Source organism: Cucurbitaria berberidis, assembly GCF_010015615.1.
Source record: "Cucurbitaria berberidis CBS 394.84 unplaced genomic scaffold K460scaffold_2, whole genome shotgun sequence".
NCBI lineage: Eukaryota > Fungi > Ascomycota > Dothideomycetes > Pleosporales > Cucurbitariaceae > Cucurbitaria > Cucurbitaria berberidis.
In genome coordinates this window covers 5,149,358-5,165,094 of record NW_024468936.1, presented here as the reverse complement: position 1 = coordinate 5,165,094, position 15,737 = coordinate 5,149,358, and the positions used below count along the sequence as shown (strand labels likewise).

The window sequence follows — 15,737 nt, the reverse complement described above, 5'->3', positions numbered from 1 at the left end:
AGCACCAGTAGTGGATATGGCACTAAATGATGATTGCTCGTTGCGGCCGAAGAGATTTGAAGCTTGCATGGAACTAAGCAAAGGACGTAGCACTCACACTCGACAGCAGAATAATCTCAGCTTTTGAGAGACTTGGTTTAGCAGATTGGCCGTTAAATTCGAGTGGGGTGTAGGGCGGATTGGCCTCGGCGGTGGACCAGTCGCTAAACGGATGAAAACCGGTCCATTCTGGAAAAGGCTGACTATCCGCTGGGTCATGTTGCCACGGCATAGCGAAAAGGGTCGAAGGACCGGCTGCAGATGTATTGCGGGACTCGAGGACCCATCCCGGTGTTTATATAAACTTGATCAACTCAACAACCATTGGTTATACAGCACCTTGAGGGCGAAATGATTCGCTGACACACCGAGATGCGTATCTGCGGACTTGCGGACTTGCGGCCATGTCGCCCGGCTTCGTTGGCAGACCACGCGACAAAGCGTGAGTGGTGGGTTAAACTTTTGCGTGGAAGGGCACAAGGCTGAAACACCACTCGGCCAGTGGCGGTCGGCTCTGACATCTCGTCATTCTCGTCTTGAATGTATACACTGTTCTAGATTGACAATTGCCCGACAGCCTGAGTCTCAAGATGCGGATTTGCGGCTAAATCTACAAGATCAGTACGCTATCGCGAGCTAGTACAGCAACTCACCACGAGTACACTTGTACTAGTGCAGCCACAGATTTGTGTAATCCTAACTGACTGAAATAACATGCGATGGTTTCGATGTAGGAAATGATATTATGGACATAGGAAACGAGAGAAGAAAAGATAATAGCACGAAAGAGACCAAGAACTAACGTGTTTCGCTAATCTCATGGGTATAAAACGAAAATGATATCAGATGTAACGCTGAATCGCTCAAATGCTCTTCGAGGGCTTCCATCAGGGAATAGCCATGCTCTTCAAAGGTTCATCTATCGATCATGCCCACACACCCAACGTCCAGCTAGCTCTCTCCCCACCCTTCATCGCCATTCCAGGTCCCATACTCTGTCGCTGCTGGATGACGGAGACCTCCTTCTCCCTCGACGCCCCTAACAACCCCTCTTTGAGATAGCGCTCCCGCTCAATCTCTACAATACCCTTAACTCGCTGCTGCGCAACAAGACTTGCACCCGCCCAAGCACCCAATGTCTCTACGCCCCTAATGACGCCACCGACAGAGCATTCGCGCGGCGGACCATTGCGAAGGCTGAGATTTGCCAGTTTGATATCTGTCGGATCTTCTTCCGGAATCTGAAGACCAACGGAAAGTGGGACAGAATTGTCCATAGAGGAGGGTATCGTGTCTTGACCCTCTTTCCGTCTCAGCTCAGCATCCTCTCGCTGGTTTAGTAATTTCTCTTCGTGCCGTGCGCTTGCTCTCCCGTAGCTTTTTACGGGGTCCCAGCCTCTGATTTGCACCAGGACGTCAAGTTCCTTCAAAATGCGAGTCTTTAGCCCAGGGAGTGCGGATACACCGCCTGTAATAACTATGCGGGACATGCATAGTCTTCTAACATCGACGGGCAGGGAGACGAGTGTTCGGTATATGAGATGGTGTATGGGAAGGTCCTCGTCGTCGAAATCGCTGAGTGCTAAGTCTGGTGCAAAGAGGGCGTCTTCAGCGGGCTTGGCGAGAGATGCAAACGGTATCCTGACCTCGGTTGGAGGAGTGTGTTTGGGAAAGGGTATGGTGACGGTAGGAGGCGGTGACTCGACCGCGTCTTCGAACTCTTCAAACACGGGTGCTTCACGTGCCGGAAAATACATGGTCCTCCGGTTTGATTTTGTTTGTGGCTTACACCAGCCAACGCGGGTGAGCGCTTCTTCTGCTTCTTCGAACGATATGTCTGCCTTTGGCGCGCCAGTATCCGCGTTGTCATCCAGCTCGGTGTTAAGCAGCCTAGCCATCTCTTGCCCAAGGGCCTTGCCGGCTCGGACACTGCGCTTCTCTTGCACTTCGCGGTACTCGCAGACGGCTGTGACGAGTGTTTCTGCCCAGCCGATGTCGATGACCAGCGCTGACCGTAGTCCTGCTGCAACTGTCGATAAAACAGGGGTCGACATGAGTGTGATGCTCGGGGCTTGGAAGCTCGTGAATAAACTATCCAAAAAGGTGGACAGGAGCGCATGCGGGATATTCGGCGGCATAGCGAGCAATATTCTTCGCGGCTTGGTATCTAGCAGGAAGTACTTGGTGTACATGTCCCTCATAGCTCTTTCAAACTTGTCCTCTACCAGCCCCAGATCCACGTCCCTCAGATCCACGCTATACAACTCATGCTCGCGCCCCCAGTTGCTTCCCACATTCCCTTTTCTCCTCTTCTGTGCGTACTCTGGATCCCATTGCCGGTAGTCGCCCACTCTGCGCTGCTCATCAGGCCCGAAGGGTAGAGTGCATCGAGGGGCGCTTTCGCCTGGGAAGCCGCCGCGCACAAAGCGGGCGCCGATTTCGATCACGACATATTCATCCTCTGTGCGGAAGCTGCCGCCAGGCGAGCCAAAGGTGGAGGATATGGAGCGTAGGAGGGGGGTTCGCGGCGCCTCGGGCGTGGAAGCGAGGTCTGCGATGCGCGGCGTGGTTCCTCTGGCGCTGCGGCTCAGGGAGGCCGAGACTTTGCGTTCGCCGGCTGCATTGGACATCGTGAATAGTCTACTCGAGCACACCTCTGTGCTTGCGACGACGTCATGTCATGTTGGTGTTGGGAGGGCCCTCGCATCGAATACGCGAGCTTGAGGTTCCAGGGGTTCGTTGTTAGCGTCTTGCCAAGGCCGAACTTTTGAGAAAAAGTTCTCCGAGCTCGACAGGCAAGCACGACGCACAATCCTCCGTTGCGAACTTCCCACACCACGTCAACACACAGCTCGAAGGGTAGCCGTGACCGACTACATTCCACCGGAGAGCAGACACTGTAGCAGCTATGGGGTTGTTCATTTTGAGCGAGACGAGGTACGGCAGCGTGTGCGCAGAGCTTTAACACCACCAAAGCTAATCATCGAGTGCAGTGCGGGTTATGCCCTGTTCAAGTCCAAGGATAAGAAGCTGCTCGGAAAGGGCGACGAGCTCGTCAAGGATGTCTCGTCTATAGTAGAGGCATTGAAGCTCAAGCGCTTCCAGAAATTCGAGAATGCTGTTACTGCGCTCAACGAAGCCGCGGCCCTGACCGACGGCAAGGTCAGCCCAATGCTGTCTAACCTGCTGCAGGAGCTCAAGGACGAGACCAAGGCATCGCGTACGCTTCTTTGTATTCAGCTTGAAGGAGTTCGTGGCTAACATCCGATAGTGGTCGTCGCTGATCCTAAGCTCGCAAATGCTATTGCCCAAGTCCCTGGCCTGTCGTTGAAGCCCATCTCCGACTCTTCGACTCAAGATGTGTACCGTGCGATTCGCGAACACTTCACTTCGCTCATCCCAGACCTCATCCCCGCTGAGATGGACTCGACCCGCCTCGGTCTTGCGCATTCGCTCTCACGACACAAACTGAAGTTCTCCCCAGATAAGGTGGATACCATGATCATTCAGAGTATCGCTAGTCTCGATGTGCTCGATAAGCAGCTTAACACCTACGCCATGAGAGTGAAGGAGTGGTACGGATGGCACTTCCCCGAGCTTGCCAAGATCTTGAACGACAACCTCGCATACTCGAAGGTTGTGCTCAAGATGGGTTTCCGCACAAACGCACGAGGCACGGATCTCTCAGCCATTCTGCCCGAGGAAATCGAGGCGGCTGTCAAGGGGGCTGCTGAAATCAGTATGGGTACTGAAATCACCGAGGAGGATCTGGAAGCCACCAGCGCATTGGCTGAGCAGGTCGTTGATCTTACCGAGTATGCATCACGATAAAATTCATGTGTGCGATTCTGTACTAACTCGCAATCAGACATCGTCAGAACCTTGGCAACTACCTCACCACACGCATGCAGGCACTCGCGCCTAACCTAACTGCGCTTGTTGGTGAGCTGGTCGGTGCACGCCTCATTGCGCACGCTGGATCTCTCATGAACCTCGCCAAATCCCCTGGTTCCACTATTCAGATTCTCGGTGCTGAGAAGGCCCTGTTCCGAGCGCTGAAGACGAAGCATGACACCCCCAAATACGGTGTATGTATATCCAAGATGCCACGGATTGGTACATGCTGACAAGTTCTAGCTGATCTACCACGCGTCTCTCATCGGTCAAGCAACAGGCAAAAACAAGGGCAAGATCGCTCGTATGCTCGCCGCCAAGTCCGCTCTCGGTCTCCGCGTCGACGCTCTGAGCACATGGGGTATTGCATCCGAAGATGCCTCCAACGAGCCCACCGAGGAAGAGAAGTCGCAACTTGGTCGCGACGCACGACTCAACATTGAAAGGAGACTGCGCGCCCTGGAGGGCAAGCCGCTCAAGAGCCTAGCCAACGCTAACCAGACTGCGCTTGGTGGGCAGACGAAGTGGGAAGTCAAGGAGGCGCGGAAATACAATCCTGATGCTGACGGCTTGACGGGTGATGAGCCCGCAGCGAAGAAGTCCAAGACGGACAAGGTCAACGGTACAACGCCTAAGAAGCTTGTTCAGGAAGTCGAGTCCTCAGACGAAGACGAGACCATGGCGGACGTCGATGCCTCGGACTCGGACTCAGACTCAGACTCTGAGGAGAAGGTCACCAAGGCCACCAAGGGCGACAAGAAGTCCACACAGAAGTCTGCGCAGAAGGCCGAGAAGGAAGCAAAGAAGGAAGCTAAGAAAGCACGAAAAGCACAGCGTACGGCTAAGCGGGAAGCCAAGGTGGCGAAGAAGGCTGCAAAGGAAGCGAAGAAGGCGGCGAAAGAGACAAAGGAGCCAAAGAAGAGGAAGGCGGATGATGGCGAGGAGAAGGGCGAGAAGAAGAAGCAGAAACAGAAGAAGAGCAAGGATTAGATGTATGAGGCTGTTTGGTTATAGGAGATGTGTAACGCGTGGATGTTGCTGTATGTTTGGCCATGTGAACTGAAAATGGGCAAGGCGTTCTTCGGGTTTGAGCTTGCTATCTTTAGGCGAGTGGCGCAGCGGACTTGGGGCATTTGTACATTTCTTCATCTTCTGCTGCATGCTGTTGGGGGAGTGGTTAGTATGGTGGGAGCGGATCGGATACCCGCCAGTTGCATACAATCGTACGTTAAAATGTCCACTTGTTCGACTCCTGCCATTGTGATGTTTGTGAAGACGTCGTATCCACTCGCGCATACGCCGCCGCTTTATAATTACATGTCCATGGATTTTCTTCCAGGACGCCTTTGATTCTCTTTGAATCTCATTTCTGCCCACCTTCGCCCCTTCTCTCCGTTTTCCGGCACACATTAGCTCTCGTCTCTAAGCCTTGGCTTTCGCGCGCACTTTCCGTTTCTTCTTATTAGCGCCCAGCAGCTTATTGGGGATCTTCTCCATAGTCTGGTGTTCTACTCCCGCAGGAATAAACGCTTCTTCTTCGTCAAAGACCTGCTGGATTATATTCAGAATGTCGAGTAGTTCCTCCTCTGTGAAGCGCGAGCCAGCCTACACACGGTCGGTCGTCAGCCAATTCTACATCGCCAGGTGGAAGCGTGTGATGTCAAGGAGCTAAAAACACAGGACGCAAGTAGAGGAAGTATAGTTTCTTATGAAAGGGAAGGGGAAGCGCTTACTTCTTCAATTACCAGCTCGAGCATGACCTGTGTGGTAGGCCGCAAGTTGTAGAGTTGCAGGTACTCAGCTTTGTTTAAGCGGTATTTTGGCGCGAGAGCGCGGAAGAGGGAATGTGGGCCTTTGTAGAGAGTCATTGGGCGATTGGGGTGTGTGCTTGTTATTGTGCCGGTGGGGAAGTCGGCGGTTTGGAGGTATGTCAGGCCCTATCCGTCATCAGTAGATGCACAGCAGTGGCGTGGATAGTGAGGCGTTATGACGAGTAATAGTGTGGGTGGGTATGTCGAGTAATAGAGTGATTGGACATGACGAGTAATAGAGTGAGTGGGTATGAGAGAAGTTGTATGCGACGTACATCTCGCAGCATGTGGCTCAAGCCAGAAGGCTTTGGCCGTGAGCGGCCTGTGCCATCGGCACCGGTGTATTCTGCTTCTTCCTTTTGGATGTGGAGGAGCAGTTCGTGGTTGGAGAGGAGCGCTGATTGGGGGTTTTTGATCTGGGCTGATTAGTGTTGGACCAAGATGTGCTTAGTGATGTGGCTGTGAGGGGACGGAAGATGAAGGACTGGTGAGAAAAGAGTATCGTGACGGCGATGTGAGTTTGAAGAGAGGACTGCGAGGATAACAAGGCCGAGGTTTGAAATAGCTAGTATACCTACATGCATGTTGGGCGGTCTATTGTTGAATGATTCAACCCACCCAGGGTCACGAGCCCTTCAATGTATGGACGTAGGAAGTGGCAGGCCCTAAAAAAGGTGAGCGAAATCTAAGAAGAAAATCCTAGGAGAAGCGTGATTCGTGTGATAGACAGCTACGTCGACACGAATATATGGATGGTGAACGGCGAATGAAAGCCTGCGAGGGTCTCCCACTGGGAACACTTGAAGAATTGAAACGGCTGCAGGCACGATGGAGACGTCAAACGCACCTACTGAGGATTTGAATTGGAGGATTCAATGTCTCAAATGGTCATGTACAGCTGCTCCAGTCACAGGCCGTTCTGTAGTGATTCTTGATATCAACCTAGCATGGTGTGGTGGCTCGAGTGTGAGTAGGTTTTCGCGTTAGCGCCTTGGCAGCCGCCGGGTAAACTTTCCGTTGGGAAAATTGCACCTGACGATCCGCACGTTGGAGCGAATGGATGCTCAACTATTCTTATTCTGTGTACATTTTCCAAGAAACCTGGTCAGCAGTTGGAGGGTGTCTACACACTAGCGCCAGGTACCCAACGAGACACGAGGTGAGTACAGGTGCACGGCTGAGACTGGCGTGCAGAAATCGCTCATGTTATGGTACTAGTACTATTACAAGCTTGCGCGTTCACTGGGCTCAACCTTGACTGGTCCTCCAGGGCTTGCCGTAGAGGCTTTGGATCACATGGGAAGTACTCTGTACGGCTTACTGCAGACTGATGTGGGCCGCAACGGTCAACTGCAGCCCAAGAGACGACTGCGATACGGTAACACATGCTTCGCATGTACGCTCTTGGCAATCACCTTATAGAGAAACAATGTCTGACGGCGGATGGGAATAACACACTGCCGCGTGATCAAGTTTCAGGGATCGCAAGGTGGGTGAGATGGCAGCTGTGTCTTCCGGAGCCGGCGAAGGGCTCCAACTTTGTGGACGGGGGAACGCTGCAGCACTTTAAACACCCACGAGATAACGCCGTATTGCGAAAAAGACGCATGTGCCAAGAGCAAGCTGACGCGGGACTTGTCAACTGGCGAGCCGTGTACGCTAATCAGCAACACAGAGTGTATGTTTGCTGGGCCCAGGCTCTGATAGCCGCTTCCGAATAAGGGCCAAAGATGTTGGCAGCAGTTGGGTCTGGCTGGTTTGGTGCGCACGACCGGCGTGCTGGGTTGGGCTACTGCGGGTGTTTCGAAGTCTTCTCGAACGAGTCGGAAGGACGGTTAATGAGGTGAGAGCAGACGAGGTGGTGTTAGTACCAAACCAAGAGCATGCAGACGCAGAGAGCCCGTTCCAGTTGTGCAGGTGGTGAGTGAGGTGAGTGGGTAGGACAAGTTAGCCGAGGGAAGTGTAGGCCAAGTCACAAGCAACCTCGGATTTCAGTCGTGGGCAGTCCAGGAGTAGTAGAGGAGACACTATTACGAAGTAGCAACAACAGCGTCTGTAGGCTGTGAGTGAAAAGGGCATGGAGCGCTGGGTCGGCTCGCCTTTGATCCGGCGGAGGGAGGGAGGGCAGAAAAGTCACACTCGCTCGACGTGTCGCGCCGAAGAAAGAGCAGAGCAGAGGCGCTAATAAAGGAACCAAGATGGAGACGGGTGGCATCGGCGGCGGCCTTGGGCTCCAGACTAGATAGAAGAGCCAGGCGCTGGTAGCTCTGCAAAGCAGCAGGGAGGACAATTGAACATATCAGGCCATTTTGCTCGTAAACCTGAGGTTACGGTGCCAAAAAAGCCTTGGGCGGTGCCGGTCTGGAACGCTGGTGGACCCTGGGGCCTTGCTCAGCCCGTGATTGGTGAGACGGCCCTTCATCGAGACTGCAGCAGAGAGACGCAGCAGCACCACCCACACTGACTGCACTGCACTGCCATCACGCAACGCGCAGCCGGCCCACCACCACCATTGTCGTCGCTTCATTCAACCTCTCCCGTTGGTGCCCTCTGTCATACCCGTCCACTCGAGTTGCTCTCTCTCGCCCAAATTCTCCGCTGCCGTTGCTACCGCGCCCCGCCGCTACTACACGAGGCTTGGCTACCAATTCCCCCACCCATCCACCCCTTCACCAGGCTAAGCACCCTGTCGGCCTGGGAGAGCGGAGCCACCGTGTTCCCTCGTTAAACCGTCTGCAGTCTGTGTACCTGGGTGTCAGATCTTTCAGCCACGTCCTCTGTGCTTCTACTCTTCACCCACCTTATCGCCCAGACAGTGTGTGTGTGTGCGGGCCACCCTCCAGATATCGCACCCACCAGAAGACGCTCGAGGGCACAGCGTCCGTCCTTGTCGGATGACATGATCCATCACCTCTCCTCCTCCCATGGTGTGCCTCTCCCAGCCGCCCAGCAGCTTCTCGCTGAATCCCCCTCGTCTTCCTCGACCCCAGCGACACCGGAGGGTGCTCCCTGCACCGAGACGGCGGTACCTCGTGGGCCCACCCAGGCTCCCATAGACGATTTCGCCTCTCTACTCGACCCTTCACCACCCGTCCCGCTACCATTCGCTTCGCCCCAGCCTCTGCCAACGCCTATCCTCGACGACCGCCCTCACTTTGATCTGAATTTTGCTGACAGCCTGCTTCCCTCGACTAACTTTTCGCTTCCCACGCCCACGGTTATCAAAACAGCGCACAATCTGCGCCTACCCTCGTTTGACGTCCTAGGTATCGCTGCACCTCACCCTGATCGCATTGCCTTTCGCTCAAACCACCCCTTCTCCCCCCTAGGCGCCGGACCTCTTTCAAAGCCAGAAGACCCTCTCCATGCACTCAGCCCACCACTGGACCTTCATCACCAGGCTGACGGAGCCTACGGCACCCACACCAAGAGTCCTCAAGTTGCCAGGGCCCAAGTGGGACACCTTGTACCCACCTACACGCCTCCTTGGGAGCCGGGCATGTTTAATTGGGGGTCCTTCGTGAATGTGAGAACTGCTGGCCTTGGCTCTCCTCCCAGTTCTGATCCAGGAGTGTCGCCAAACCTCACCACTACCGCCAGTGCAACGTCTCCAGGCCAGGCTCCCATCGTTGTGCCCACTTACGCTGACCTAAGCGACGCTATGAGGATGACTGTCTGGGTAGAAGACGTCAAGAACATGATCAGTAAGCTCCTAGGCCCCCACCCCCATCTCAAAGGCAATTGCTAAACATCTTAGCTACCGAATCTGGTTGCTCGAGCCTAGATTCCGTCAAGATTCTGTCGCACGCATTGCCATGCCCCTCACTAACAGGCCACCTTTTCGGCCAAATCATTGCCAACATTCACGATAGCACCACGACACACACCTTATGGATCAATGTATTTCATGCCGTCCCCGGTCGCTACACACTCTCAGATCTTCCCAAATCCCCACCATCCACCCCCGGACCCGCCGTAGGGGGAGATTCGTACTTCACAAGCAAAGTCTTTGACAGCGCCGTCGCGATTCCCGACTACCAGCTGGATTCCAAGCTCCTGCCTCCTTCCCCAAGACCGGTCGTGCCGCCAGGGAGCATCAACGTCTCAGTGGTGGAGCGTTACATTCCCCCCACCAACACCAACGAATTCGCCGAGTTGTTCTCGTTCAGAGGCCGCTCCTTGTTATACGACCGCCTCGTTGAACTCTCATTTGACGACGGTGTCCTTCTCTTCATCTACCCTACTAGGACGGGTGGTCGGACATTTATGCAGCAGTATCTCGGACCCATTCTCGATCCACTCCTAAGAACCGTAACTGTAGTCCACGATCTTCACTCTGAGCTGGGAAGGAGTCTAGGCCAAATGAGCTCCGTCAACTACCTAGACGAGTACGATCAGTTAGAGGCGCATGTCCGGAAGTTTTGTCAAGCACTTGGCGAGCGACAAGGCCACGGTGCCAAGAAAGCCAACTACGAGGTTATCCACGCGGCTAAAGAGGAGATGGTATTGGAAAGATCATCCTGGGCGGATGACATGTGGGTGAAGCAAGAGAAGCCTAGAGTGCGCGAGGTCATCTCGAAATACTTCCGCAAATCGAACAAGCTCCATACTGGCGAATTGACGGGCGCAAATTTGATCCAGGAAGTGCTCGATGGCGTTTCGAAACGGGAGTATGAGGATGGAAGCCCTCGTAAAGGTGTGGAACTAGGCGTCTTTATCGTCAAGAAGACGGGTTCCGTATAGCACGCGGAGTTGTCGTTACGATAAGCGGACACGAGCGATCTTTTCGACCGGAATCATACGATTAGCACCGCGAATCTAAGATGGCTATGATATACGCAGTTATGGGTGCATGAAGTTGATGATTCCGGGTTTTGCATGTATGGCATCACGCCTACCCAGTTTCGCATAGCATTGGGCGGCGTTAGCAACATCGGTTCGAAATTTAAGGGCATAGCAACCTTGGGGCATAGCACAAAAGCGAAGGACGTAATGATAATACCCAGTTATAAGTCTCTCTTTCTCCTGCGATATTTGCGACTCTTTCTACTGGACATTCTTGGCTTTCTCCAAATAGCGACCGCGCCCTTTGCATGTCACTTGCAAGCCACACTCACGGCATCCATCTAGATGCGTTGCCTTCCGATGGGACTCGAATTCTCTGAGACGTGGAATATCTCTAATAAGTGGATTCGCTACATGACACGTGGGTTCGCATTCTTGCTGGTTTAGGCAGGTACGCTCGGCATCCCTGTTCGTACCTCGGATTCGCACGAGATTATGGCTGCTTCGTACATAAATTGTATTGCACTCGGCTGCAAATCTACATCGGCGTCACGCAGCGAGGCCAACATGTTCGTCAATGTACTCGCCTTCCTGCTCCTCGCTAGCACCACAAAGGCCGTTGACAATGCCACACTTGTACTTCCACAGGGTACAGGGCCGTTTGGGGTATCATACCACGAATTCGAGCTTGTCGACAGCTCGCGTGTAGACCCATTCAATGCCTCACACGTACGTCGAATAATGGTATCACGCCTCGATCCCGTCCAAAAGTCAAAATGCAAACTCACCAAAATACCCTACTTTCTGCCGGAAGTCGCGAGAGTGCAGGATGAGATCTTGACGGGCTATGATTACCCCACTGGGCTCTGGTCGCGATTCAACTTGGAAGTCTGCAAACCCTCGAAAACTCAACACAGCGGCTCTGGAGACAACTTTCCCATTGCGCTATTCGGCCCCGGGCTTAACACCACGCGCCTCTTCTACTCCAGTCTCGCTCAGGAGGTCGCGTCGCATGGCTTCACAGTGCTGACCATCGACCACCCATACGACACCGACGTGGTAGTCTTCCCCAACGGCGATGTCATATACGGTGGCCGGGTGACTTCACCGAACAAAGCGAACGGGTCGACGACATCGGTTGAACATGCGCTGCAAGTCCGTGCGCAAGACGCTTCCTTCGTACTAGACACGCTCGGTACGAAGAAGCCGGCGGCAATCTTCGGGCAATCTTTTGGCGGCGCCGCAGCCGCCACGTCCATGCTCAACGACAAACGGTTCCGCGCGGGCATCAACTTCGACGGCTTCATGTTTGGCCCCGTGCTCAAAACGCCGCTTGGCTCGCCGATACATCCTCAGGCTTTCATGCTCTGGGGCAGCGACGGGCTCAATAGCTCCAGCGAACCTTCGTGGACTGCTTTCTGGGACACGCAGTCGAAAGCTCCGTATGTGGATTATAAGAAGGAGTTTAGCATTGTCAACAGCACGCATTCGAGTTACTGGGATCTCAACTTGCTCGTCGATGTAGCAGGCATCAGGGGAAATCTAAGCGAAACGGCGCAGTATTTGATCAGTCCTGTGCATGGTCCTAGGGTGTATGAGATTCTAGGGCGCTATGTCAGCGCGTTCTTTTGGCGGGCGTTGGGGCTCAAGAAGGAGGATGAGGTGCTGCGGGGGAAGAATGGGAAGTTTCCTGAGGTGAAGCTGTTGAGTGGATGATTCTAATTATCGACACTCCGTGCCGAGCCCTGCTGAATATAGAAACTCTATGTTTCTCCCCGCTGAGCTTTGGTTGGGTTGCTGAGTAGACGATCAGTTTCAAGAAGCATTTCATGGGCGTCCAAGATCTTGAAATGCACTAGTGCTCGAATGGGCTAGACGTTCGCTTAAGCGAAAAGCTGAGGGCTCCCACCTCCCGTGACGCTGAACTTCCAAGGTGATCCTCCTGTGCGACATGTCCACGTGAACGAATCAGAAACCCCATTTAAACCAATCCTTTTTACCCAAACTCCCCAGCTCGGTCTTTCGCTAGAACAACTCAGACAACCATGGCAGACCCATCAGAAAGCAACTCATCAGAAACACAACAGCCAACAGCCAGCTCCTCATCACAACAACGACCAGAAGAAGAAACATGCGCCCACTGCGCCAAACCCGACCAACCTCCCTCTTCTAGCACGGGCAAACCCCTCAAACCCTGCCTAAAATGCCACAGCGTATCTTACTGCAGCAAAGACTGCCAGAAGGCGCATTTCAAAACGCATAAGAAGGTCTGTGCTGGTCTCGCGCAGGAGTACAATAAGACGCATGAGCCTAAGATGGCGAGTCGGGCGCCGGCCAGGAGTGGCGAGAGGGAGAGGGGGTTGCAGAAGTGGCAGGTGTGTATTCTTTCTTTTTCTTTTTGTGGGTTTGTGTGGGTAGGTGGTTGTGATGGGTGGGGAGTTGATGATGAGGATGATGCTAATAGTTGTGTAGTTTGATACTTGAGAGAGAACTTGAGGCTGTGGGATGGGGAGGTTTATGGTGAGTTGGTGTGTATATGCTTGCGCATGCACTTTGAGGGGAATCAATGGAATGCAGAGGAAAGAGCTGCTTGGATGAGTGTAGAAGAGTGAAGATGTGGATTTCTCCAAATGAGATTGTTGGTTGCAGGTCACAGGCGTGCATCTCGCTAGAATGGCTAGTTGTGGGGATAGTTGATGCAACGAGCGTCTTTTTGCGCTCGAAGCGGATCGAAGAGAATGCGGAGTGAAGAAATGAATCGAGAATGAATGATGTGCAGCCTATTTACAGTATCTGAGTTGTTCCCTCCTTGTATATCCCCTGTCCTACTGACAAGTACCTGCTTTGCAACGTTTAAGCGCTCCGAGTCGATCCGTCAAGATCAACAGCCATGCTCAATGCGGCGTTGTTAAAGCAGAAAGGACTGCAGTAACTAGAAATTGGTCTTAGCTTACGGGCGTAGGCACCAATATGCATGTTACTTACCGAGCATTCAGCTCCTCTAGTCTCCTACGCCACCCTCGCCGCAACACTGCTCAATGCCTTGAGATCGATCAGTGTAATCGGCGCCAGATTATTCGGAGTCGGGGCCGCCGCGTTATCCACCGAGCTCGCAACTGCAGTCGGAGATAGCGTGTTAACATCAAACAACGTAATCGGCGGTATATCATTCGGCGTGGGTGCGGCCGCAGCATTGCCTGAGGTCGGGCCCGATGACGAAACAAGTGTTTTGATATCAATCAATGTGATTGGAGCAAGGTCGACGGTCGATGTAGCCGTTACGCCACCGTCAACAGTCGTCGTAGCATTTCCCACAGGTATGCCGTCCGTGGGAAGACCATCCACTGGCTGGGTGACGGTAACTGTGACGGTGACTGTGACGGTGCGCGTGGAGGCGAATCGGTCTTTGTCATCGTAATCGTAATCGTACCAGGAACGAGTCTTCCAGCCCTTGTGTCGGACTTGCACATTGGGAGCATCTTTGGCCACTCCAGCGTCGTCGCGTCTATCTCGGCCGACGAGAGGGGATCCACGAGCGGTGAAAGAGGCAAGATAGATGAGAGAGAAGAGCTGCTTCATATTCATGGTTCGTGGAGCGATAGACTGTTTCAACCGGGGAAGAGTAGTAGCGGGAATATAGGATTGACTTGAAAGATAACAGGAAGCCCAGAATATATAGCAGCTCCATGGCCACGTCTGTCATTGGGTGTCAAAGCACGAAGGCCGTAATCTCCTCTGTACGCGTATACTTTCATTAGCTTTAGTCCGATGCATTGAGCCCATTTTCCATGAAAACGTCTGCTGCACGGCTGTCCGAAAACGCCAGAGATGGGCCTCCCGAATCCATCCCGCTAAGTGAAGCTCATTTGCATGCGAGGCCCTCCAATTTCCGGTACTCCCATTATAGCTTCACCGCTGAAGATGTCTGCATGTCATGTTCCTGCGATGCGTCGTGGCGCAATTAAGAGGTAGAGAACATGGAAGGCACTGTGAATATCCGCACACCCAGTGACCTAACTGTAGTCCTCCTCAGCGTGCGAAGATTAATGCATCCAGAAAACCATACCAGAAGAAATTCACTGCGAAATGATCGTTGCCTTTGGTGAACATCCTCAAGCGCCTGACGTCCGTAGATTTCGGACTTCGCTTAGTTCAGACGGAACACAACGCGTCCTTAGATTGAGAGTGGAGATCCTCCCAAGTGCGGGCTAGAGCAGCGAACTCCGTCATCTGTGACAAAAGATTGCTAACATCGGTGGAGGGTGCTGCTATTTTTGGTAGTCGGCCTTGCATTCATGTATCCAGGGTTATGTTGCGGGATGGCGGAATTCAGGGGATATGTTTGCACAATAACGCTTTGCAGAAGTACGCCTATGGTGTAAATTGTGTAGCGATAACAGAAATGATAAAAAGATGAATGGAAATGACTCGTGATTGGTCGCAGCCTGGGAGGATATAGTTCGTACTGCAGTGCTCAGCTGGGCCTACATAGTCTCGACCTCTAGCACCTATCTATTTTCTGAGAACCTGTGTATATTAAAGTTAGAACGCTTTGTCTGATGAAAATGTGATGGAGTGTTAATGAGAGGGATTGTTTCTGTATTGGGTTGTCCCGTGCCGATCAGCTTCAGTTAAAGGCTTGGCGGCCCTCCCCCCTCTTTTCAAGCACAGGGCCATCTTCGACTGTCGCGGAGACCACATTGTTTTGCCCGCTACCTGATCACAAATGATAGTCTACGCAACGTTAGGGAGCCCCGACCGGAGGCTTCAATAATCTCAACAACCACTAACGAACTCTTAGATAATCGCAAGGATGAGAAGGGTTGAAATTCCCTTCATCTGAAAGAGTTCACGTTGTCACCCTGCCTGAAGACAGCAATAACACCTGCTGAGCCCTAAGACAATACGCGATACTACCGCCATAAGAGATAACGGGGACACCGTCTTTCTTGTTCCTTAAGCCACTTCTGAACAAAGAGAATCTCAAGCTTGCGCATGAATACGTTTTAGATGCAAGGAGGTAAAGATTAATGCAAGTTACTGCTACTCGGGCTGTATACCATGTCCTTCTGGGTACTAGCAACTTGGTCTAGACTCTCTTCGATTATGCGCCACGATCTCGGTAATCTTCTGATTTTGTCAGGATCGCAGAACAGTATACTGGAAATCCTCTGACATGTTTATGAGTACCCGAAGCAAGAGATGCCG

The 15,737-nt window shown here is 53.0% G+C and overlaps 7 protein-coding genes across 7 annotated transcripts; 4 read left to right on the top strand and 3 right to left on the bottom strand.

Annotated features, from left to right (window-relative positions):
- Positions 1 to 548: 548 nt before the first annotated feature.
- On the bottom strand, positions 549 to 2,727 carry K460DRAFT_364791 (actin-like ATPase domain-containing protein). Its single transcript, XM_040933060.1, has one exon. The coding sequence runs from the start codon at positions 2,667 to 2,669 to the stop codon at positions 966 to 968; it is 1,704 nt and encodes a 567-aa protein (XP_040791401.1). The 5' UTR covers positions 2,670 to 2,727; the 3' UTR covers positions 549 to 965.
- A 121-nt stretch (positions 2,728 to 2,848) lies between these two features.
- K460DRAFT_364790 (Nop domain-containing protein) lies at positions 2,849 to 5,120 on the top strand. Its single transcript, XM_040933059.1, has 5 exons — positions 2,849 to 2,976; positions 3,033 to 3,259; positions 3,311 to 3,854; positions 3,908 to 4,127; positions 4,177 to 5,120. The coding sequence occupies exons 1-5, from the start codon at positions 2,948 to 2,950 to the stop codon at positions 4,921 to 4,923; spliced, it is 1,767 nt and encodes a 588-aa protein (XP_040791400.1). The 5' UTR covers positions 2,849 to 2,947; the 3' UTR covers positions 4,924 to 5,120.
- A 48-nt stretch (positions 5,121 to 5,168) lies between these two features.
- On the bottom strand, positions 5,169 to 6,814 carry K460DRAFT_364788 (uncharacterized protein). Its single transcript, XM_040933058.1, has 5 exons — positions 6,592 to 6,814; positions 6,323 to 6,409; positions 6,020 to 6,160; positions 5,667 to 5,870; positions 5,169 to 5,538 (listed from the first exon to the last, which is right to left on the bottom strand). The coding sequence occupies exons 2-5, from the start codon at positions 6,326 to 6,328 to the stop codon at positions 5,356 to 5,358; spliced, it is 534 nt and encodes a 177-aa protein (XP_040791399.1). The 5' UTR covers positions 6,329 to 6,409; positions 6,592 to 6,814; the 3' UTR covers positions 5,169 to 5,355.
- A 1,829-nt stretch (positions 6,815 to 8,643) lies between these two features.
- On the top strand, positions 8,644 to 10,487 carry K460DRAFT_279172 (uncharacterized protein; the record flags this gene model as incomplete). The annotated part of the gene is made up of 2 exons (XM_040928310.1): positions 8,644 to 9,448; positions 9,502 to 10,487. The coding sequence occupies 2 exons, from the start codon at positions 8,644 to 8,646 to the stop codon at positions 10,485 to 10,487; spliced, it is 1,791 nt and encodes a 596-aa protein (XP_040791398.1).
- Positions 10,488 to 11,096: 609 nt separating this feature from the next.
- K460DRAFT_276786 (uncharacterized protein) lies at positions 11,097 to 12,245 on the top strand (the record flags this gene model as incomplete). The annotated part of the gene is made up of 1 exon (XM_040928138.1): positions 11,097 to 12,245. One exon carries the CDS (start codon positions 11,097 to 11,099, stop codon positions 12,243 to 12,245), a length of 1,149 nt encoding a protein of 382 aa, XP_040791397.1.
- Positions 12,246 to 12,574: 329 nt separating this feature from the next.
- On the top strand, positions 12,575 to 13,013 carry K460DRAFT_404099 (uncharacterized protein; the record flags this gene model as incomplete). The annotated part of the gene is made up of 2 exons (XM_040936701.1): positions 12,575 to 12,904; positions 13,002 to 13,013. The coding sequence occupies 2 exons, from the start codon at positions 12,575 to 12,577 to the stop codon at positions 13,011 to 13,013; spliced, it is 342 nt and encodes a 113-aa protein (XP_040791396.1).
- A 385-nt stretch (positions 13,014 to 13,398) lies between these two features.
- Positions 13,399 to 14,524, bottom strand: K460DRAFT_415313 (uncharacterized protein). Its single transcript, XM_040937728.1, has 2 exons — positions 13,515 to 14,524; positions 13,399 to 13,461 (listed from the first exon to the last, which is right to left on the bottom strand). Exon 1 carries the CDS (start codon positions 14,112 to 14,114, stop codon positions 13,539 to 13,541), a length of 576 nt encoding a protein of 191 aa, XP_040791395.1. The 5' UTR covers positions 14,115 to 14,524; the 3' UTR covers positions 13,399 to 13,461; positions 13,515 to 13,538.
- Between the last annotated feature and the right edge of the window lie 1,213 nt (positions 14,525 to 15,737).

What these genes read in the sequence shown, in the direction of transcription:
- K460DRAFT_364791 (XM_040933060.1), bottom strand. Translation starts at nt 2,669, where the DNA reads ATGTCCAATGCAGCCGGCGAACGCAAAGTCTCGGCCTCCCTGAGCCGC.
- K460DRAFT_364788 (XM_040933058.1), bottom strand. An exon ending in TGAGCCACATGCTGCGAGAT is followed by an intron (nt 5,871 to 6,019) that starts GTACGTCGCATA and finishes GATGACGGATAG; the next exon opens with GGCCTGACATACCTCCAAAC. An exon ending in TCGAGCTGGTAATTGAAGAA is followed by an intron (nt 5,539 to 5,666) that starts GTAAGCGCTTCC and finishes GACCGTGTGTAG; the next exon opens with GCTGGCTCGCGCTTCACAGA.
- K460DRAFT_415313 (XM_040937728.1), bottom strand. Translation starts at nt 14,114, where the DNA reads ATGAATATGAAGCAGCTCTTCTCTCTCATCTATCTTGCCTCTTTCACC.
- K460DRAFT_364790 (XM_040933059.1), top strand. Translation starts at nt 2,948, where the DNA reads ATGGGGTTGTTCATTTTGAGCGAGACGAG. An exon ending in TTCATTTTGAGCGAGACGAG is followed by an intron (nt 2,977 to 3,032) that starts GTACGGCAGCGT and finishes CATCGAGTGCAG; the next exon opens with TGCGGGTTATGCCCTGTTCA. An exon ending in ATGACACCCCCAAATACGGT is followed by an intron (nt 4,128 to 4,176) that starts GTATGTATATCC and finishes GACAAGTTCTAG; the next exon opens with CTGATCTACCACGCGTCTCT.